This window comes from Heterocephalus glaber, unplaced genomic scaffold (assembly GCF_053883595.1).
Source record: "Heterocephalus glaber isolate CG9 unplaced genomic scaffold, H.glaber_assembly_v1.0 deba00001600, whole genome shotgun sequence".
Taxonomy (NCBI): Eukaryota; Metazoa; Chordata; class Mammalia; order Rodentia; family Bathyergidae; genus Heterocephalus; species Heterocephalus glaber.
This window is the reverse complement of record NW_028258372.1, coordinates 35,067,299-35,091,352: the sequence shown is the minus strand read 5'-3', so window position 1 is coordinate 35,091,352 and position 24,054 is coordinate 35,067,299. Positions and strand designations below refer to the sequence as shown.

General features: G+C 36.7%; 1 protein-coding gene across 1 annotated transcript; it reads left to right on the top strand.

The window, feature by feature from the left end:
• Positions 1–6,453: 6,453 nt before the first annotated feature.
• On the top strand, positions 6,454–22,712 carry Atp6v1g3 (ATPase H+ transporting V1 subunit G3). The gene is made up of 3 exons (XM_004860123.4): positions 6,454–6,709; positions 17,046–17,146; positions 22,269–22,712. Exons 1-3 carry the CDS (start codon positions 6,577–6,579, stop codon positions 22,440–22,442), a joined length of 408 nt encoding a protein of 135 aa, XP_004860180.1. The 5' UTR covers positions 6,454–6,576; the 3' UTR covers positions 22,443–22,712.
• Positions 22,713–24,054: the final 1,342 nt, after the last annotated feature.

Genomic DNA, 24,054 nt, shown 5'->3' with positions numbered 1-24,054 from the left:
AAGAAAGTCATGTGGTTGCCTGGGGACTGGCATTGTTGACTGGCAGGAGCATGCAGGAGTGCTGGAGCCGGGAGGGAAGCCAGAGTGACTTGAGTGAAGGGTGAGGGAGACCCTGGACGGTCTTGCTAAGGATAAGACTTTCCCCTAAGTGGGCTGGGCCTGGAGGCAGAGGAGGCCATTATTACAATTTGAACAGGCTTATTCTGTATTGAAAACAGATTGAAGTGGAATAAGAACTGAAATTAAACAGTTAAGATCCTATGACAAACCTACTCCAGAGAGGAAAGTGGCATGGACAAGGGTGCTAGTTGAGGACCTGTGGGAAGACAGAATCTGAACTAATTTTTAAGAGTCAACAGGATTTTGGGGAGGATTGGATGGTGGGGAACAAGAGAAGGATTCAATGACTCCAAGGTTTTCACTTTGATGACTATGGGAAGTGAGAGCTATCACTTTCTCTAAAATGGGGGGAAAGGAGGGAATTTTGTCGGGGTTCAGGAACTCGTATTGGGCCATGTAAAGTTTGAGATGGCTTTAAACATCCAGGGGAGAGGTGCAAAGCAGAGATTTACTTTGAGTCATCAGCACACAGCATCTAAACCCAGGGGACAGGCTGAGGTTACCCAAGGGGTGAATAGATGCAAAACAGGAACGGTCCAAAGATTGAGTTGGGAAAACTGCAAAATGTAAAGAAAAAATTAAAAGGAAAATGAGAAGGAATCAGAAAAGTGGACTGGAAAAGGGAGCAGCCACAGAGGCTGAAGGAAACACCAAGAATGTTGGTGCCTTGCAAGGACGGGAAAAGTGCCTCTCACGCAATTCTATTAGGAGTGGACATTTAGACGCCATAACAGAAATTTCAAACATACTTTCCTACCTTTCAAAATAAGATTTTATATGCTCTAGGGCCGGGGATTTTTAGCTCAGTGGTTTCGCCGCCTGCTGCGCAAGCGCAAGGACCCGAGTTCGATCCCCAGTACCAAAAAAAGATTGTTCTTTGTGAATAGCACCCAGATTATCTCAGTGAAACTTTGTACCAGTATATAGCAGAACGGGTTAGAAAGGATTGTAGAAAACTTTTCAAAAGTCCTTGAACAACTACTTGATTAGAACTATTGTGATTTCTCTAAGAATCCATATTCTACAAAGCTGTATTGACCTTCATAAGAGGCCAGGGAGCCATTACTATAAGAAATACAAAACTGGGGACCTAAAGTGACAATTTTTTGTCATTTTATTGAAATATTGCGAGTTGAAATGGAATCACTTGTACAGTCCAATGTTTCTACTACATTTGAAATTATCTTTCCTATGTCTATACATTTTTAGTTATTAGATTTCAAATTAAAGGCAAAAACAGGATGATCAGCTTCATAATCACTGGGTAATCTAGCAAAACAGGTATTTAAAACTTTTGTTGAATACATAAATGTTATGTTTGCAAGCAGTGAGAAATAAATGGAAGAAGCAAATGAATTCGTCAAGAAAGCCAGGAAGGTGGAAGGTCTGCATAATCCAATCCTGGGAGCAGACACAGTACTATTATCTATTTAAGAAACATTTTGCATAACTTTACCATAGCTAGGAATAATTTCTTTCATCTCTAAGCACCTACCATATTTTAACTAAAATATTTTCAGCTTTATTACCTTTTTCTCATCACTGCTTAATTTATTCTTGTTCCTTTCATATAAGTGCCATGCTTCCCAAAATAAGTTTGAAATAGAGCACAACCCCCACTTCAATTTCTCATAGATAGTAAGTTCTTTGTGTTCCTTCACCTGAAAGTATCAATGTAATTTTTTGTGTGTGTGTGTGTGTGGTACAGTACTGGGGATCGAACTCAGGACCTTGCAAGAGGCAGGCCTGGTGCCACTGAGCTAAATCCTTGGCCCTCAATGTAATTTTTAAAATTTTATGTCCACTTTGCCCAAGTCATTGTGCAAGGTCATGTTCTGGAGACAGCCCAGGGTAAACCACAATCTTTAACCTTTATGAGCTCATAGATTGTGAATGAAAATGGGCAAGTGAAGTTTGAGAAACACTATTACAATTATGAGCTAATGCTTTAAGACATGGAAGATGAAGAGGTTAAGACTGAGAGGACAGGGAAAGTATCATCCTTTAAAGTAGACACTGGAAGTGGACTTTGACTTATTTGGGGACAAAGAGCTGGGAAGGTATTCTAGGCAGAGTCTGAGTAGACATAAAAGAATGTATCTGATATTAAAGAAATCATACTATTGTGAACAAGAGGAACAAAGGGAGAAAAAGATGAGAGACAGAAGAGAATGGGAATCGTTTTCCTATCTAGTGATAGAATAAAGAAAATACAACAGTCACTAATATTTGACACATTGGTCACAATTTCTTATATACTAACACAAAATCCATCAACATTAATATATAATAGGCTATGATGAGCAGATGGATACTGTGATTTCTTAGGGTTTCATCTTAGGGTTAAGTGTGCAGTTGTTAGATATCTGGCAGCTCCAGACATTTAGAGAACCAGAAGGTTAGTCATTTTTACAATTATTGAGCCTCAATGACTAAATCAATGTAGGCCAAAGAAAAGGAAGGATCATATGATGAACTGAAATATATATGGGTAATGATGGAATAGATAATAAGAGGAAGTCTGAGTAGAAATGAAACTTCAAAAAAAATATACTGAACACTTGCTAAATTTATAATTACAGCTATTCAAGACATTCAAGGTGAAGTTTCCAAGTTAAGGATAAGCAAAAGCAAGAGTTATTTCACTGTAATTCCTTACTATTCAATAATAAGTTCTAAATACAGATTTGTTTTAAAATTTGTATTTTTGTTAACTTTATTATTGTATTTAGCAAAACGGAAATATGGAAGAACTTAGAAAAGAAAATTAAAAAGCAAGGACCTAAATATATATTATACTAATTCTTGCACTTCCTTTTTACAAAATTACTGTGACTAATATATCCATTTTCAATCTCAGCTAAAAAAAAAACCATGTGATTTTTAAGATGCCTAAATACTTTTGTCATTTAAAATAATATAGTAGAAAACATCAATAAACCATAAGTGTACTATCAATAAATTGTGCTTCTATAACATAAAATCCATCAACATTAACATTCTATTGACATACAAATAAAAATGACTTATTCTAATTAAAATCTTACTTCATTTTCAGATGTAACAAAGGATAAAATAAAATGCAGTAAAAAGACCAGAACGTGTGGTAACAAATAGACTAGGGAAAAATTCTAGGTGCTTAGAATGAGAACTCGTAAGGAGGAGCCTTCATTAATGAAGGAGACCCTAGAGTAAGACAAAATGTCGTTTGTTCTCATGTCTTATCGATTATTCAAGTCCTGCTACAGTCTAGATCTGGAATGGTCCCCAAGGCCTGTGTTAAAGGCTTGGTGCCCAAGTTGCTTGTTTTGGGAGGGGTGAGAACCTTTTAAGAGATGGGGCTTTGAGTCAGGTCATTGGGGATGTGTGGCCTTTCTGAGACTGTAGGACTTTACTGTCTTAATCCACTCCTTTCCCACCACCACCACCACCCTGGTTTCCTGGCCTTTGCTCCACTACGTGTTTCTAACATAGTCATCTCAGACCGAAAGCATGGTACCAACCAATCATGAGTTGAAACCTCTAGAACTGTGAGCCAAAACAAGTCTCTTCCTCTTTATAAGTTATCCCGGATATCTGTTGTAGCAATGGGGGAGCTAACACAAAATATATAATTTTAATTGATCCACATTAGTAAGTTTTTTGTTCAGTGAAATGTTGAAATGTTGACTGGTAATCTTTGTTTTCCTTTCTTATAAGAGAATAGAGAAAAATATGGAAGTAAGTGCTGAGCAATGTTTAGCAGTAAGATCGCTGATTGTGCAATCAGTTTGGTTCTTCCACTGTGAAGCCCCCAACCCTGGGCTTTTCCCTCAGGTTTTCTGTTCCGCAGTTTCCTAACCCCTAATCTTGCATATTTTTCTTTGGCGCTATCCTTGCTTTACTGATTAAATCAGTGTGGCACACAATAGTAATACGTATATCCAGAACATCAAATGAGATGATTATTTTGTGAGAATCAAATGAGTTAAATATGGAAATATATATTTGAATTTCAAAGAATCATACCCAGTTTCTGGCAAATAGTTGGTATTTCATTGGTGAATAAAAATGAAGTTATGTTTTAAAGTATAATTATCCTTAAACTACTTGATACTAACTCAGCTATAGCGAGTACCTCATCTGGTTTATAATAATTTCACCACTAGGCTTTTGCTTCTACCACCATTCCACCCATTTCTTCCCTACTTTACTTCTCATCTGTTTTGCAATTTAGACCATGAGCTCATGTTCAATATGGTTTTATGTTCTCAGAACATCCTGGAGATATAATTTCAAACCCAGGTGAGTTTGAGGCCTATGGTTTCCTTTGTTCTTCCACCAAGAGCCCAAGTTGAAATGAGAATTCTCCTTGCCATCTTTCTCTGTTCCTGGGTGGATTATTCTACCCCTTCTTTTTACTGACAGGGCCAGCTGTTGAGTGGGTGGAAATCCACTCACTCTAGCCTCCTACTGAGTTATGCCGGGAACATGCAATGTGTTAATATTTTTGTGCCAGAACATTCTTCTATTAAGTAGATGAAGAGAAACCCTGTCATAAAATTAAAACTTATTTTGGAGATCTTAAGGGGGGAGACATGATTAAAATTTTCTACCATTGATATGTTCACTATAAATCAGATATTTTAAAGATATTTTAAAAGGGCCTAACAATATCATTGTTAAATTCCTTTTTTCTAAGTGAACGTCTAGGTTGTTCACAAGTTACATTTACTACTATCAGAGCTTAAGTACAGAACCATATTGAAGTTTGATGACTTTGTCAGACCAAAATTTAATTGTAGCATCGCTGAGTTCTGACTTTTAATTTGCATAAAATATAGTTAGTTCCAAAGGGAATATTGATGCATATTTCCTTGAGGCAATGACAAACAATGGTAAGCATCTTTTATATTTTACATAATATATATTTTTCTAAATATCTGAAAGTATATCCTCTTAGATTAAAATATATGCACATTTATATTAATGCAAATGAACATCAATAAATAGAATGAAGCACATGGGAAAGAATTAGAACTAGACCAATAACGAGCTAATTGTGGACTATAGAAGATAGGAAAATGTTAGTTGTATTTTTTAGCACACATTGTGAAAAATCATTCTCTAATTCCTTCTTACCTAATCCTCCTCCATTAACATTACTCCCAATGAATTACTCTTCCTCTGTAGTTCTATATTAAATTTATTCAGAAGATTCTGCGCAGGAAATGCTTAATACTGTTGGTACAAGTTAGGTGTCGTCACAGAAATAACGAATGATCGCCAATCAGTAAACAGTGCTGGTTTTCAAGATCTTCTGAAATTCAGTAGAAATGTATATTTACCAAGAACCATGATTACTCAGAAATCTGTTTATCCCAATCTCAATAATTGCAGTCATGCATTGAAAACTATTTTACAGGCTGATTAATAGGAGTACCAAAAGAAAAGTGATCTTTTGAAAAAGAGAAAGCCTTTTCTTTTGGAAAGATTTGTTACAGGTGACACAGTTGATGTAGGTACGGTTGGGCCAACTAAAGATGAATAGGTGAAAATAATCATTAAAACTATACAAGATTTAGCTCTCAGACTATCTTACAATTGTCTTTAATCCATAGACCTATTTAAAATGATTAAAAGTGGCATTTAAAGATGAGGCAAATAGAGGTAGTTGTAGTTTGTGACAGCAACAATATATGAAACTCAAATCTGCAGATGACTTCAAAGAAACCACTCTACATCAAAAGATTAGTTTTTCATTTCAAATAAAAAATGTAGATACATATAAAGTTACTTTTAATCATTTTTTTTTTGCCAGTCACTACTAAATAGAATCAAACCAAGTATGTGGATTTTACTGTACTATTAGAATACCTAACAAAGCACTGGGTAATAAAAAAATTCAGGCTTAAATTATTTTCATTTAACATAACCAGCTGTAATTTCCCTTACCATTTAGCCACCATACTAAGATCATTCTGGAACTTCAAGAAAGCATTAGGAGAGGAGAGAGCAACACAAAATCTCTTTATTTCTAACACCTGAGGCCTAGGGAAGGACCAGAATAGATTCCTAATCCATCTTCTACACCCAGAGACAGGAAATCTCCTTTCTAGATCTAGAATAAGGTTAATAACTTTGCCCCAAGTTAGATAATTGAATCTTTAAGAAACAGATAAAGCCTGAAAGAAATTCAGTAAACCAATATTTCCTGGAAGATTTGAGAAACTAAAATTTCAGAAGATAAGCTGACTCAACAGCCCTCTAAAGTCTCCATTTTTCACAAAGAGCTGAAATGGCAGAAATAGGGAGTTCTCAGCTTCCTTATATTGGCTTAACTTGTTTTTCTGGATTCCACCTTGGGTTCTCCTTGAGGCCCAACTCTGGCTCAATCCGGCCAGTTTAGAAGAAACAGCTGCGTGGTTTGCTGTTGACACAACAAGCTGAATTAGGCCTTATTCTCTGAAAGAGTAAATGGGCCTGCCATTTCCCAGGGTTCACAGAAGCTGTCTGGGACAAGTTGCCATGACCAGCCAGTCTCAGGGAGTCCACCAGCTTCTTCAGGCAGAGAAAAGGGCTAAAGACAAGCTAGAGGAAGCCAAAAACGGTGAGTGTCTATGAGGGTTTTATCCAAAATGGATGAGGGAGGCTGGGATGAGCATGGGCTTCCTGGTCAGACAGACCTGAGTTTAAAGTCCGCTTTACTCTGCTCCCTGTGAAGCCTTGGGAGTCCATTAAAACTACCCAGCCGTGTGCTCCCTATCACTGTTACAGGGACAAAGTTTTCTCATTCTGATCCATTTAAGAGACCCTCACAAAATGAAAATATCATGGAAATTTGGTTTGTTAGGACTGTGAAATGCGGGAGGGGTGGACAACTCCCAGAATGAATCTGCTGGTCAGAGAGTGAACCTGAGCCAATCACTTATCCTTCAAAAGCCCAAGTTTCCATTTCTATAAAATTGTGATAGTAATATTTAGTCATTCTCATCCCTTTTTGATATTCACAACAGCTATGTGAATAAGGTATTAATGTGATCCTATTTTATGTATACAGAAACTGAAAATTTATGATTTGCCTAAGGTTATTTTAAAAAATACAAAAATACAAAAAGTGGTGCCAGATACCCTGCTCGATATTTATCTTGTTTACTCCTCACAGTGACCTTGATTGCAAAGGGAGAAAGTAATGATTGTACTGCCTGCCCAAGGTCACACAAAGAGTAAACGGTAGAGACAGGATTTAGAAAAGGTCAGATTCCTCAGTCAAGATCTTAACCAATGCACTATAAGAAATTTTTATAATGAAAAAAATGTTGTCAATCTGCATCTTGAATTCAGGTTCTCTAAGCTAAGATCTATATTTTTTCCTTCCATCCTAATTCACATCACCTCCTTTGATTTACAATAATTTCTAGTGTCAGCCTCCTTCCTCCTGGCTGTCTTGCCTGTACAATTAGATTCAAAGTCAAGCAAGATAATCTTAAATGTCTTATGTAATTCTTTGGATGAATATAATGACAAAATTAGAGTAGGCACTAAAAAGTTTAATGGCATTGAATGGAATTGACAGTACATTACAATGGAAAAGAATCAGTAATGAGGTGTGCACTACTCAGTCTACTGGGGTTTTTGACCATTCAAAATCCTTTCTATTTCTTAAAATTTAATTTCCTGCACACTCGAATGTGGGCACCAACAACACAAAAGGTAAAGACTCCAGGTGGAGGTGGTAGCAGAGTAAGTGAAAGAAAAAGATAATGAACACTTGTTTTATCTGCTTTTCAACTTATTCTACAGCAACCCATGCAAACAATTGCAGGATGGTATGAATGCCATCATCATCCAGAAAACAATACACAAAGCAGGACTTGTTGCTTGAAACCATATAGAAACTCCTATAGTTTTTATTGAAATTTGAACCACACTTAAAACTTCCAGAAAAAGAGAACAAATATTTAAAATGTGATAATTATACTATTAAAGGAAGAAAAGGTCTATACTGAGCACATATAAAATCAATATATTATGATTCAAGTGACTCTTGCTATTTTTTCCCTTTTCAGAGTAGGGACTGCTAAGAACTGCGACTTCGCAGTGAGGGTAAAAGCCAGACTGCTTTTTATTTACTCCGGTTTGGGGGCAAACTTTGCTCAGAAATCAGTTCTAAAATGCATATTGGATATTTGTACACAAGATGTGCATCTCATGTACTAATAACTTAAAAGAACATGTTTACTTTTTCTCAGTGTACTGTTTTTGTTCATGAATATTCAAGCAGACTATTCAACCATAATAACCCAGGCTTTAAAAATAATTTAGAAAATATTTTGACTTTCAACAACCCCTACACTGTTTTATAGAGAATGTCAGTGTGTCCTCTGCCTCTGAAATCACAAGTTTCACTGGATATAAATTGTTTCCTCACATAGCTATCAATCAGCAGGTAGCAATTTATAGATAGAACAGAACCTGTTCTACTGAATTCTTTTAAACATCCTGTGGCAGAATAGATCTATTACCCTATATACTCAATATGCTGTAACTTCATATTTCAGAAGTTTTATCTCATTCATTTATCTGATTCCTTAAGAATTTATTTGGTGCCTACAGCTCCACATCACGCTGGTGTAAGCACTGATGTACAGTACTAGATTATTCTTAAAGTAAACCCCGTGAGTTGAATACAGAAATGTCCATTAAAACAAGAGAAAGGACTAATGAAAGGCAAAAGTAGTCATCATTTTAACAAACCCATATATCTTTACTTTTATCTTTTTTCCATAAAAAGATTCATTTGAAAACCTAGTGTAGTGTAAGGCTGCATAGAGATTCAAATGGGGGTCAGTAAGTCACAATGTTTAATGCCACTGTAGAAGGTCGATATCGCTTACTCGAGAGTCCATTTGAATAGGACTTGAGTATATATTTTTAAAAGATTTAGAAAGGAACGAGTTAAGGAGAAAGATGGGGGAAAGCCCATAGTAATTCACATTGCTAATTGTTTTAGAAAAGTCCAAGATAAATAAGGGTGGTAATCTTTCTATTCTGCGAAATATTAATATATTCCATTAAGGAAGGCTGCCTCAGACTGCAGAAAAATTGTGACAGAATACAGTATATAGTATAAATCCTCTGCCGTAAGGGATACACAGAAGGGACTGTGGATCTGCTGTGTTAGAAACTCCCCCTGTGATGCCTGGAGGGATGGAATTGCAGTCCCTGCCCTCCAGACATTCACTAGCTACTGACAGAGACAGCATTCAAGACAACCTGGTGGGAAGGGCTGTGGACAGGTTTGAAAAATCAAGATGGGAGGCAAGTAAAGTTTTCACTGTAAAACCTGTGTTTCTCAGTCTGTTATACAGCATCTGTGTGAGCACTGCTCTTTATTAAAACAATAAAAGAAGTTATTGAAAACCTGTATTAACCAAAATATATGAAAGATCAGAAAAATCTCAGTACAGTACAAAGTAAGTATCAGGGAGTTGTTTTTCTTTTTAGAATGTAAGTATATACACCGTTGTAAGTACCAACAATGGAGGAATGAAATAGATCAGAACAATCTAGTCTCATTCCTTTTCACTCCTGCCACAAGTCCCGGGGCTATATTTCCTACACTACAGATCCTCCTACTCATAAAATGACAAGACAGGCTCAGATATTTGCCTCTATTCACTGATTACAGATTAAATTGTGTTTATCAGTTTAAAATCTCTGCAAAACGGCCCTACCACATTTACATGGAAACATAGTAGGTTCACACTACTTTAAGTTAACATTTTTGCCCCAAAACATTGCTCTGCCTTTCATATTTTCAATAATGAACAATCTACATTTGTACAACCTGCCCCTGGAGATCCAGGTCTGGGATATGAAACTGAGCCTTCAATCAGAATTATTTTAGAAATCCAAAGTGACAGCAATGACAGGAGGTTTTTCCAAACTGTGCAACAATTTCACTTCTGGTTTTGATGTTTTATGAACTTTACGCCCATTGCAAACTTGGAAAACTCTAGAGCTTTGCGCAAATACTGCTAGTTTGAAATTTTCAAGTGCTTGAGACTCAACATCAAGTAAAGAACCCATATTCTTGAACCATTTCCTAACATGCACCATGCCCTCTCTACAAGTAAACACCCAAACCTTCTATTTGGACGCTACTGAAAACAGTCTGTGCTTAACTTAAAAACTATAAATTGAATTATATGATACAGATTGGAAGATATGGTAAGCAAATGTAAATCTTCAAATCTGGATATGAGCAAACCAGAACAAAGAGGAATATTTTTAAGACATCCTAGAAGCTATAGAAACCATGGTACAAGTGAAGGACACAGCCCTCTAGCTTTCCAGGGAGACAGTGTGGTCCATGCTGGCTGCCTGGAGCAGTCCTACCTGAGGATAAATCCAACTTCTGCATCTCACTGGCAGGTGGCCCCATCAGGTTACCTCCTACCTCGCTGTGCCTGTTTTGAGCTTGTGTCTATTTTACTCAGAATGGAGATACTAATACTACCCAGTTCATGGAGCCATCATGAATAACAGTTAATATTTATGAAAGACTTAGGACACCACTTGGTACCTAGAAGGTACCCAATAAATGTTAGCTATTAATTTCCTTTTAATACTTAATAAAAAGAATTCTATTTTTAAAAGGCCAGGAAAAGAATAGACTTGATTTCTTAAGCATGATCCACTATGAGCTTTCAGATGCTTCAGAATATATTTCTGCTTTCAAATTAGATAATATATCAGCTAATACAGTAATGCAGATTAGTTTTTATGGGTGTACAGGAATATTAACCACCAATAATTTTTCCTTAATTCAGCAAATCAGTATGTTTCCAAATCTGTAGGTATTCTGAATTATTTAAACACACTTATTTATTAAATTCTTCAGCCTGTGAGTGAATATTTTGACTCATGAAGACACGGCTTTAATATAATAAAATGAAAGTTGTTATATTAGAATTTCATGGCCCTGTCTTTGTAGGCCTGTAAATACTTCCTCTTTCTTTATAGTACACAGACTAACAAGGTATTTGTAAGTACACTGGATTTTCATTTCTTTGAGTAATAGTACAGAACAGTTTTTGTCTATTAATAGGTACTTAATCCAAGATCTGTACAAAACAACTGTTTATATTTTTTAGTAAAGAAAATACAAGGAAAACACTAAGGAAAGTGGGGCTGTGAAGGGAGATCGTCCAAAGAAGCTTGGTAGCCAACATGCTCACTAAGGAGAGCTGACTTTTATTTTTTTTCCAATATTTGTAATAGTTAAAAAACGGCATTCTTTGAGTCTGGTTGGTTATATCATAATACTAACAACCCCCCCCCCCAAAAAAAAGCCAAAAAACGTTTTTTCCTGAGTTCAGAACAGAATAAAAGGTACTAGGAACAGCTAAGAATCCCCCAAACATTCTCAAAGTATCCTTTGTTTTCCTAGCAAATCAAAGAGGCCGCTGTTCTGTTTCTGTATGTTTTTGTCAGGCAGCACATTTATCTGGGTGTGTATTTCTTTCCACCCTGCTAAGGTATCTGGCTTTTCCTCCAGGGTCCAAGTGGCAACAGTCTTTGCTCCTCACTGATCTTCCCCCTTGGTTTCTGGGGGATACCGTGATACACTACCACAAACCAGGTGGCTTTCAACAACAGAAATTGGGATGCCAGCAAGAAGACTTGGCACTCCTTGGCTTGCAGCTGCACCGTTCCAGTCTCTGTCGACATAATCATTCCTCCCTGCGCCCCTTCTCAGTCTCATGTCCAAATCACCCTCTCCATGAGAAGACACCAGTAGTTTAATCTTACTCCACTGTGACCTCAGATTAACTTGACCACATCTGCAAAGACCCTAAAATAAAAACACCAGAGATTAGGCTCAATGTAAGTTTTGGGGATGGAGAATCAAATTCATAGCATCCTGTAGTTTTCAAGTTCACCTGACCTTATCTTATTTTTTTGGTCCCACTTCATTGGTAAACGCTTTCTAAAGTTACCTGTATTCTGTGTCCACATTGTTTCCATCATATTTTCCTGTGAACTTTTATTTTTACAATTCCATCAAAGCTCCTCTTGCCAAGATCAATGTTTCTAATCCTGATATCAACTCAGTTTCGTTCACAATTAGATCCCTCTTTCATATTTGAAATCCTTCCTTCATTGGAAGGACATCACTGTCATTGTTGGCTTCCTGTATCTTCTCAAACTCTGACATCAGCACCCTAATTTGCACCTGTTCTGTTATTTCTGGGTTATGGCCTGTGATAATGATCCCAAACTTGGTTTTTCAGCTCTCTTGGTCAGTTGCTTTTCTGATCTTTAAACTCAAACATCAGCCTTCTCAGCATCGCTACTAGAAGTTTAGTTGACATCACAACAAAGTGATATTTGTGAGTCCACCCACAAAATAAAATAGTAGGGTCATTTTTTGACTCATTTCTGTCTCTCACACTTGGTTATTTTTCTTTTGCAGTAAGGATTGCAGCCAGGGCCTTTGCACTGAACTACATCCCCAGCCATTAAATTGCTAAGCTGCTTGATGGGCTTGAACTTTACAGCCTCCTGCATCAGCCTCCCAGAGTGCTGGGATTATAGGAATGTGCAGCCACACCTAGCTAGGTAAATGTTTTTGCTGTTCTGCAGGATGCCCTTACCTTCCCACCTAGGGATTCTGCACATACTGTTCTCTCTGCCTAGAACAGTCTTCCGGTCAGTTACTTGTATTGCCATGTGTCTTATTCCTTTCAGTTTCTGCTCCCATAGTTTTTCATTCCAAGGGCCTGACCTATTAAATTAGAACCCACCACCTTTTTCTCCTTACCACTTATGTTCCTTTATTCTTCATGGTACTCAATGTCCCCATCCTATTCTGTACTTGTCTATTTTCTCTCTTCTGACTACATTCAGAAAGCAGAATCCAATCCATGACAAGTAGGTGGTCTTCTCTACTCTATCCACTGATCTGTAAATGTGCGGCACATACAAGACATCCAGAAATGTTAGACTAAATGTCTCATTTAGTTCTCTGTGACCTTTAATGCTGTTGACTGCATCTTTTTTTTGAGATGTTCTTTTTGGTTGCCCGCCCTTCTTGCTACTCTCAGGCTCCTTTTCTTTTTCTTGAAAGTTGCATGTTGATATTTTCCCAGGTTGAGACTTAAGCGCTTGCACACTCTACCTTGATTTTTGTTCAAACAAAAATGTTGACCGTACTGGGACCTACCCAAACCCAGACGACTGATAGGCAACTTTGTCTCCATTGCCGACTTTCCTGTGAATTCCAGACTTGTCTTCCTAGCTTCCCCTGATTTTCTTTTTTGGATGTTTTCAGGGAGGAGCCTACAGGAGCTTCTGGAATGACAGCCTTAGGACTGTTCTCAAGCTCATACCTTATTTGCCACCTTCATCTTACCAAGAAGCAGGCCTGTTTTCCTACTAATGATTAAAAACAACTACTTTGTCAAGCACCATATATTAACTACAGTATATATGATCTCTTTGCTCTGTATTGCTCTTTCTTTGCTCTATTGCTCTGTATCTGTGTTATTGATGTAAAAATTCAGGCTCAAAAATAACTTATATTTACAAGGCTTTTAATGTCTCCTTCTGGTGGTGCCTAGTATAGGATTCTGATTCTCTTCTGAGATGATAAATGAAACCCCATTTTCATCATCAGAAAAAGATTCCCAAACAAATGTAATAACCCAAGCAATAGCATAGGTTTCCCTGTATCTTGAGGGATTGCTTCTTGGTGGCATGGTTCATTTGGCCTGTCCTACACAGGTCAGAAAGGTCCGCTGTCTTTGAGCATTATCCTATGTCTTCTATGGAAAATTCAGCCGACCTTGCCCCAAATTTATTTTTTAATTATTTTCTTACAAATCGCCTAAAAATCATTACATCCTTTTTTTTTTCTTTCCTATAGAATATATTGTAGAATATTTCTCAATAATGGCTTGTTAAATCTAAAACCTATCTGTATAACATGTTGCATGTTTAAAAATGAATGTGGTTTTATTAAAGTGGAACTATTTACAAAGTCCCCAAAACGATCTTTTAAGATCTTCTTGCCCTTTTTCAGTCCTCAAAATAGTGGCCTGTCCATCCCCATTGTTGTCTTGGCTAATAAGTCTACTCAACTTGATGGTTTTCTTTCCAGAAGCTTCTCTTGACTTCCCCGACAGGCATCTTGGAGCTCCCATGATACATATCTGGGCAGATCTGTTTGATGGCAGCTTATCCTGTTAACATACTGCACAGCGTGTGATAGTTGGGGTGAAAGAGAAGCATAGGTTCCCCAGTATTTTAGTACTTGAAGTCGCCATAAGTATTGTGATTTTTAACTCTTACAGTTAACTCTTACAGAACACACAAAACTAAGATTTATGTTTCATTATTTTCACAGTTGATTTTGCATACTCTGTGGTTTTATTTTGTGCTTTTCTTGGAAGCTGTGGCAGCAGGTACACATTTTCAAACTATGCAGAATTTATGCCAACTGGAAGCAACGACCATAAGATATGCAGTTCTCTATCCTTTTTCTGTTTCTGTCCTTATATCATAGGGGAAGAATAAGCGTTGTATAGTGATGGAAGAAGAAAATAAAGTCCATCCTTTCTTGGACCACTCTGCTGCATATTGTTCAGGATTATTTAAAATCACAATGCCTTACGATATTTCCAGAACCAAAAATCAGAATATTTGGCCTGCTGACCTTGTGCATCCTTGTAGGTATTTGGTGAACACAGATTCAATTGTTATATATAAAATCTGGAATGTTCCATATGGTTTGATGCAGAGTGTATAGAGAATAAGAATATGAACTCCTTTCTGTTCAGTGAATGTTTTTGATGATTAAGAGGAAGTAGGTGTAATTTCAAAATTTGGCACTTTTTCTATACAGAGAAGCAAACTAGAGGTTAATATGAACGGATTTGACACATGCATTTTGCTTCACCTCGAACAGAACAGTAGGCTTTAGGCTCCCATTTCTTCCAGTGGATTAAATCAGGTGTAGCATATGCAGGCTCTCACACAGCGGCAGCTGCTGAGTCTATCCAGAAAATTGCTGCGCCAGCAGCAATTTCCCCATGGCTCTCCTATTTAATTGAATGAGAACCAGCAGGTGACTGGTGCCATGACAGGGGAATCACAGACACACTCTGAGACTGTCGCCATGTGATGGAGCTAATATACAGCCTCATAGTGGAGTGCTGGATTCTGCTCCGGGGTAGGGCACGAAGAGCTTTTGCTATTTTTTTTTTTTTAACGTGCTAGAGAGTTGTGACTTTGAAGCCAATATTTTTATGTAGTGTGTACTTAAGATGGACAGTAATAATGTTTTGTGCCATTTCTTTTATAAAATGCTCATGTATACCACACCTCAGTATTACCAAGAAAGTGTTCACATATTAACATTTCATATTTTTGTCTTGATGTTAATGACAAGCAGTGATAGGAAAGAGAATGGAGATCAAGGAATAGTTGCCCCTACCAACATATCATTTAGTTGCTCTTTTCATAGAAAATCTCTGAATAGGATGTATTGGGTTGCCACAAAATGGTTCAAACCATAGAGAATGAAACCGAATATACAAAAAGGTAATAAGCAGTAAGTAGGAAAAAGGTGAGCATCACTGTGAGTGTTCCCCTTAGTCTCTGCATCAGAAGAGCATTGCATTTCCCCAGACCTTGGGTTTTAAAGAGAGCAAAGCTACTTTCCATTCAAGGGTGGTGAGCATTTAAGAGAAACACGTTTCAATTTGTAACTCAGTGAATCTATTTTTATTCCAAATACATATTCACCAACTCCAAAGCAACTCAGACCTAACTGGGAGAAAAATTTAGAAAGAATATGCATTCAAATGGTACAAAGACATAGAAACATAAGATTTTTTCACGCTGCTTAGTGAGAACACACTTATCTAATTCAGGGTTTATAATGTAACATAGGTAACCAAAGTTACAAATGAAAAGTTAAGACACTATCATAGAAAATAAACCATATTAAATGGACCAAAAAAGCATTTCACTAAAACTGAAAGGTAATATTGAAGAAAAAAATGAATTTTAGTACCATTCAGGTTTTTTTTTTTAAATTTTACTTATCACAGAGTACTAGTACCTAAGCGCCTGAAGGTGAAGGATGGTGAGGGGTGTAGCAACAATGATTAGTCTGCAACTCCTAAAACTTATTTATTCTGATTGCCAGAAAACTCATGTGCTTGGTTAATGATCCCTCCAGTATTGTATTTGTCTAAAACTTTCATCTACTTTGTCTGTTGGCTTAAGGCTTACACCTTTGCGATTAATAAAAGAAAAATGGGTACTTAACCAAATCTCCTAACCATTAAAAACAATTGGTTTTACAGCCACTTTCAAGTCCCCCTCCAAGAAATCTACTACCAAATAAATAAAAATAAAACCCTACTTTGATGTGTTGTGGGCCTAATCAGACATTCTAGAGAACCAAATGGTAAGAAAAATCCCAATAAAATGTTTAAAAAAATTGTAAGTCAGTTTGATAGAGGCTGAGCTGCATGTTTGTAGTGATGTTGGAGCCCTGCCAATGGTAAATAGGATCCAGTTGCTGTGGACTGAAGGATTTCTGGCAGCAAATCAGGACAGAAAATCTGACCAAATAATGTCTTTTCGAGTAAGTGACAGCTAAAATCTGTTCTCTGGCTGTTACTGCTGTGAATAAATGGGCAGATATTTTATTTAAACATGTAAGTGTGAAAGAAGGTTGTCATTTTCATGTTCTAAAGAATCCAGCAGAAAAAATAAGAAAATTTAATATTTATTGTGTTTTAAATGAGGTTGACATTCTAGAAAAAATTACTCAAAACAATGGATAAGCCATCCACGTTTTACAAAGTCAAATTTAACATTCCATGTATATTTAAAAATATCACTTCTATGTCACCATTAAATTTTAGGAAAAAGGAAACGACTGAAACAAGCTAAAGAAGAAGCGATGGCAGAAATTGATCAGTACAGAATGGAGAGAGAGAAGGAATTTCGGCTGAGAGAATCCAAGGTGAGAAAGTCAGCACTGATTTTTCTGCAGCATAGACTATAAAGCATTAATATTCATTTAATATAAAGTAAAATATTGGAAGAAATATACTGGAATTAAACAGATACAGTTCCACCAAAGTTGAACATAAAACTAAATTCAGAGCACTTTTTAACTTGTCCTATAAAGAATCAATACTGACTAGTAACATTATAGTATGTATTTAAAAATCACTTTCAAATATCTAAGTTGAAGGGATTGGGCAAAGCATCATTCCTTCTAGAAATAATACTTCAGAAAATATTTGTTCTATGTTTACTAGAAGAGGCAATAAAAAATGTTCATGCTAAGTAGAATGAATGAATTGGTTAGGCCAAGTTTCCTTTGGTAGATGCCAGATGTACAAATTATCAAAGATATGGTTGCAAATTGCTGAAAAGCCTTCTAGTATTTCCTTGGCAATTTGGTGGTTTTAGTCAATAAATCTATCATTTAAGATGGAAAATTTTATCCTGCAGTTTGCAGTAAAAAAATCAGTGCACGACATTTTCAGAGAGACACCTTCCTTTCCATGAAGCAACATGGATTAAAAGATAAAAAGTACCTCTCTATGTCCCATCACTAAAACTTACATGATAATCCCTTTTTTCTCTCAATATAAAGCTCTGTTCAGGTGGTTGATATTGCAAAATGAGCTACAAGTTTTGGAAATCTTCCTATTTGCAATTTTTATTTTACTCATAATAGGACCCTAAATAGGTTTGACTGACTAAATTGAACCCATTGTAGAAATAACTTTTCCAGGGCCGCCTTTCAATAGAAAGCCCTTCCTGGAATAAAGTAAACCACTCAGCAGAAATAAATTCTTCTTATCCGATACTATTACTTGGAAAAATCTAAAATCCTAGTCCATACGTGAGTATACAGCCCTCTGTGATTTGCTGTTGGGATATTTGTAACCACATTTTGTACACCTTTGTTTCTAACTTGTTCTACCCTTGCCATATTGGTTTTCCCCCTCTTCAGAAAGACTATGGGGCCTTTGCACACACCATTCTCAGCCCTGTCATTCTTTCCCTTTTTAGACACATTTGTCTTTTTTTCTTCTCTGTAGTTTTTCTAGATTTTAAGAGTCTGTGGGGAAGTTTATGCCTCCCCTATCATAGTCATGCGATAAATATTTGTTGAAATAATGAATATCCAAACATTTGCTCTGCGGCCTTATCTTTCCTGTTGAATTCTGTCAAAACTATGACAGTAGGACCTGAGAGGATAATCATCACCACTCACAACCAGCTTTGACTCACATAGGATATTTCTGATATGATACTTCTTCTTCTTTTAGCATCATACTAAAACTGACCACAATTTGAAATAGTGGGTGGGCGAAGGCTCTTGAAATGCTCTTTCTCCCGAAAGGATCCTATCACATATAAATTCTCTGCTTTGAAAAACAATTAAAATTCCTCATCACTCATAATTAGAGCTCCGAGCCAATTTTACAGCTAAGTTGATCAAAAGCTCACATAGAGGAGTCATCACATTGAAGCCTCTGCTGCTTCACATGTATTTTCACATGTATTGTAACACTTTAGTGCAAATCCTCTTTCCTTGGTGTGACCTCCATAATGGACAGACATACTGCTGTCCATTAAATCTAGTCATCATTAACCCAGGGCAACTAGGCCTGGGAGGACACCCAAGAAACCAGCTTTCCCCCTGCTGTGGGCATTGCACCTTGATGCTTCTTTTTCTGTTACTGCTTTTTAGCTCTTGTTATTATATATGAATTTTCAAGTCCCCCAATGCAAGCAGGAATCCCAATGTAAATTATATATCAAGTAATACTATTTCATCAAAGGTTTATTTATCCCCTTTTTATTACTGCTACCCAATATAACTTCTACTGAACAAGGTATTATATTGTTTAAAAATCTGGACCATAGAAAATTAGATCTATTGTTAATACAAATAAAAATTACAGGGACTACGATTCTAAGCAAAAGGCCCAATAATGGTTTCCTTGGGCACACAGAATTTTTGTATATTTTTTCTTAATTTATATCACAAAAGTATTAAAAATTTAAGAGTCCAAGCCTGTTTAGGACTGTGGGACTTGAAGTTCTTAAACAGGAATATTTAATCAACTTATATGAAAAGCTATTGAATCAAAGATGGTACCGTCACCATCAGTCGTTAGAATGAAAGGCTACACAAATTAACATGGAGAAGTCCTTAACTGACACTTCTGATCAAATATACCATGACATGGTACAAAATTACCGATTTCTAATGTATGCTTCCCAAATGTTCAGGTAAGAGGCTCTGCCAACATAAGTAACATAAAACAGGTAGTGAATTCTCTGACAGCTGGAGAGCCAGTTACTGCATTCAGTGTAACAAATATGCATTCAGCATAGGTAATTGACAGGTTCCCCCAGTCGGACCCCCACCCAAGCCAACCTGCTACCCACATCCATAGGAGCACAGAGGTAACAAGAAGCCAGCAGCCACCCTGCTGTACTCACAATCACCCTGTTTATCAGCCAGCCCCAGCCCCATCACCAGGGGGTTCTAAATTAACCAGTGCCTCTCCCCTACCTAAAATGCCCCAAATAACCACGAGCACCCTCCTCTCAGTGCCAGCAGCCGCCTTGCCCTTGGCCTATCTGCACCCAGATGGCAATAAACTCATTGCATGTTGCTTAGACTTTGCCTGCCTCTGTGGTCTCAATAGTGCCTCAGTCTGACCTTCCAGTAAATAGTTTCCCGGCCGGTTGTATTTTAATTTTTTACCACTTCAGACATTACATTTAAGGGGAAATTTTTTTTTAGTTGGATAAAATCTCACATATGATTGAATTTAGAAGGAAAATGTTTCATATGGTGGAATTATTTTGATAAGTTATTCTATGTTTAAACTTTTTAATAAAGGTGAGTTTGGTCCATGTGTGTGTCTGCTACTTGTATATTCACTTACCAAAATGTTATTTTGTAAAAGATATTTGGTGTGGTAGAAGCTCTTTCTCAACATTATTTTCTTTGAATGCAGATGCCCCTGTTTAGACTAGAGAAAGGAATTTAACCTCAATAGCCTCAATTGCATTTGGCTTCAAGCTTAGGACCCAGAAGGATTATGTGGATCCTAGAAGTTAAAATAGTCTAACAGTTCCATAGTAAAAATCAGTCATCAGTGGAATTTCTTGGATTGTATTAAATGCATATTGTCCTTAAGCACAGAGTAAAAACAGAAACACAGCTGCATTGCCTTAGCAAAGCCATAGTTACGAAAGGCTGAGTTTACAAAGGAGATAAATTAGAAGTTGATTGTTTAACTTTCAAAGTGTTCCACTCATGGAATCCTTTGGATTAATTTTCCTAGTGAGATTATATTTTAGTCAAATTATGACTTGACAAAGAACTAAGAGGATATGTAGGAGATGATGGAGGTAATGAGAATCACTGCCAGTTAAAGACCAATTAGGCGCATTTAACTGTCTGAAGTTGTAATGTAACTAAACAAACGGCTATGTCTCAATCTGAAAGAAATTCAAATTACCTGAAAGTTCTCAAGATTACGTGTGTTATCCAAACACATACATATCTTGTGCATATATGTATACACTATACACACACTTTACTGTGGGTATTAATCCTGTAGACAGCATTTTGTGGCTACATCCTCTTGAAAAACATGAGATCACACAATACATTTTATTTTTTATTTATATATTAATTGGTACATTGTAGGTATACAATACGTTTACATTTATCATTGGGTGTTTGTACCTGAACATCATGTATCTTAGTTCTTATTTTTCCCCCCATTACCTGTGCTCCCTTCACCCCCACCACCCTTCCCTATTTACATAGACTTTGTTTCCATTTTTTTTCCTCATAATTTTTCCTTTCCCTTCTTCCCCTTCTTCCCTTTCCCCTTCACCTCCCGACACCCCTACCCCTTTGGACCTTTTCCTATTTCAACTTATCAATTATTCGTTTTAATCCTTATAGGGAAACTATTCGGTATTTACACATGTGTGTCCTATTTATTTCACTTAAGAGGATGGCCTCAATATGCATCCATTTAGCTATAAATGTGTCTCTAGTTTCTCATTCTTCGTGGCTGAGTAGTACTCCATTTTATAAAAAAAAAAAAAAAACCACATCTTTATCCAGTTTCCAGTTGATGGGCACTTCGGCTGTTTCCAAGCTTTACCTGTTACAATCTGTGCCACTATAAACATGGGTGCGCACACATCTCTGTGGTATGATTCTTTTAATTCTTTGGGGAAGATCCCCAGTAGGGGAATAGCTGGGTCAAATGGGACCTCTAGCCCTAATTCTTTGAGGTATCTCCATACTGATTTCCACAGTGGTTGCACCAGTCTACATTCCCACTAGCAATCAAGAAGGGTTCCTCTCTCTCCACACCCCCGCCAGCATTTGTTATTGGTTGATTTCTTGATAGCAGCCACTCTTTGTGGAGTGAAGTGGAATCTCCACACGATACATTTTAATAGCAGAAAAAAGTTATTTGCTTTAAAAAAAAAACCTGAAAAGTGGGATTGATGATGTCTTTCAACTTTATTTTCCAGACTTATAATTCAGGAAATAAACAAAAGGAAAGATAGAATAGAAAGTGTTATAAATACATGAAAAATGTGAGGAATGAAACTTCTGAGCATGGATAATGATTGTAAACTGGTATGAAATTTATACCATGTGGACCTCAGTTAGAAATGAAAATAAACTGGGCCAGACATGGTGGTACCTGACGGTAACCCCAGAGAGTTGGAAGGCTGAGGCAGGAGGATCACAAATTTAAGGCTAAGCTCAGTGAGACTCTGCCTCAAAATGGAATGAAGTAAAAGGACTGAGGAGGTGAGGTAGCTCAGTGTTTGCCTCCCATGGAGGAGGCTCTGGATTCACTCTGCAGTCCGAAGAGGAGGAAGAAGGGGGGGGGGGGGCAATGAGGAGGAGGGAGGAGGAAATAACTTGTTATTCCCAGGTCTTGGTAGAAGGTTCTGGAAGAATAATGTGTGCAACATAGAGCAACCCTGAACCAGGAAGCTGAAGTTTATAGAACAAGAAATGTTAATATGATGTATGTTATAATGAATTCCATCCTTTGTTTTGGTAGATAATGGGCTCTCAGAGCAACGTCTCAGATGAAGTAGAAGAACAAACACGACAGAAGATACAAGAGCTGAACAGAAGCTACAACCAGTGTATGGAAAGTGTGACTGTACAGCTTTTGAGCATGGTGTGTGACATGAAACCGGAAATCCACGTTAACTACAGAGTCACCAATTAAATGTACACCACACTGTGCAAAAAATGAAGTGTGGGTGCCTCCTGCTTGCTTGTAGCTTTGTGTTTATATTAACTGAAACGTTAATCTTATTGTTTGAATATATACAAATTTCAATGTGACATAATTCGCATGTAGGCATTGAATTAAACATAAATAAAACTGTTGCTTTATCATTCCTGATAACAGTTACGACTTTCATCTAATTTGGAGAAAGTCAAGATTGCATAATATATTTTTTGACACATGAAAGTAAAATAATCGTGGTAGCCATTTTAGGTTTTTTTCCTCATTTCTTCAATTTTAAAATATGCTCTTAGGTGTGGTTGGTGAAAGATAATTTTGAAAAGGAATATAATTACGACTCATCTAAAATGAACATGTCAAGGATTTTATTTGTCTTTAATCAATGAGGAAACTAAGATGTCATTGCTGGTTCAAAAAACTAAATTCTAAAATTCTCAAAATACCCATACAGAGAAGAGACAGAAATAATGAGTTATATAAATCATCTTAAGAGAAATGGGTCCCGTAACTATTCTATGTACTACTTCAACTAACAAGAGATTTTTTTTTTTTTCGAGTATGTTTTAAAAGAAGCTGAGAGCATTGATGGCATGGTTTATTTTTGTTTGTATAAAGAAGTGAGTTCCCGGGCATGAGTTTGTATACCATCAGCTCATTTTCTTGGAAATAAGATAAATTCTTCAGTACTTTGTTATTAAATATATGAGTCATCTCAGACCTACTGTAGAAGCAGAAATAGCATCCCCCTGCACAAAATGCAAAGCCTGAGGAACTTGCCTAGAATTGCTTAGGGAACAGGGGCAGTATAGGGCTTTAACCAGACAGCGACTCCAATGTCCACTTCTCACCAGCATCTTCCTTTAAAGTTTCTTATGTACATCACTAAGAATCGTGAATACAAAAAGTCTTTGATTTTCAAATATGTGCAGAGAAATTTAAATTCCAGTCCAAACAAGTTATTTAATAAATTTTAATTACCATTTTGCCACAAAATTTAATATCTCAAGATAGTTAATTTTATATTCACATTAGATGAACGGAAGAAAATTGCAATTCCATTTGTTATTTTTAAAACTTATGATGTTAATTCACACATTTTGGTGGTAGATTTCTCCATTACTAAAAAAGACACCCTGATTTCTCAGTAATGAACCGAAAGGGTATCAAATATTCTTAAGAAAACTTCCTCTCATTCTGAGGAGAGGAGGCATCAAAGTTGTCTCCCCAAAATGGACAGGTCCCGGAAGATTTCCAACTGTAACACAGATTTGGAGAACTCAATTACTCTGTCCTACAGACCTGAGATATATACAGTCGGTACAATTGCCCATTTAAAAAGTTGTATGAAAATCACAACCCTGTGATTTCCCTTACAGCAACTAAAGATTTAGTTTATCTTATTTCATGAAAACTAAAATGTATATTTTCTGGGTGTGAAAGTTAAAATATATTGTCTGGAATACCCAAAGTAAGTTCCTGAGTATGTACAGGACAGGGGATTATTTTTTAGGCTCTAAACAGTTTAGAAACACATTAAAGTTGGTGTATTACTTTTTCTCAGAAATAAAGTGGAGCCACACAGAGAAGA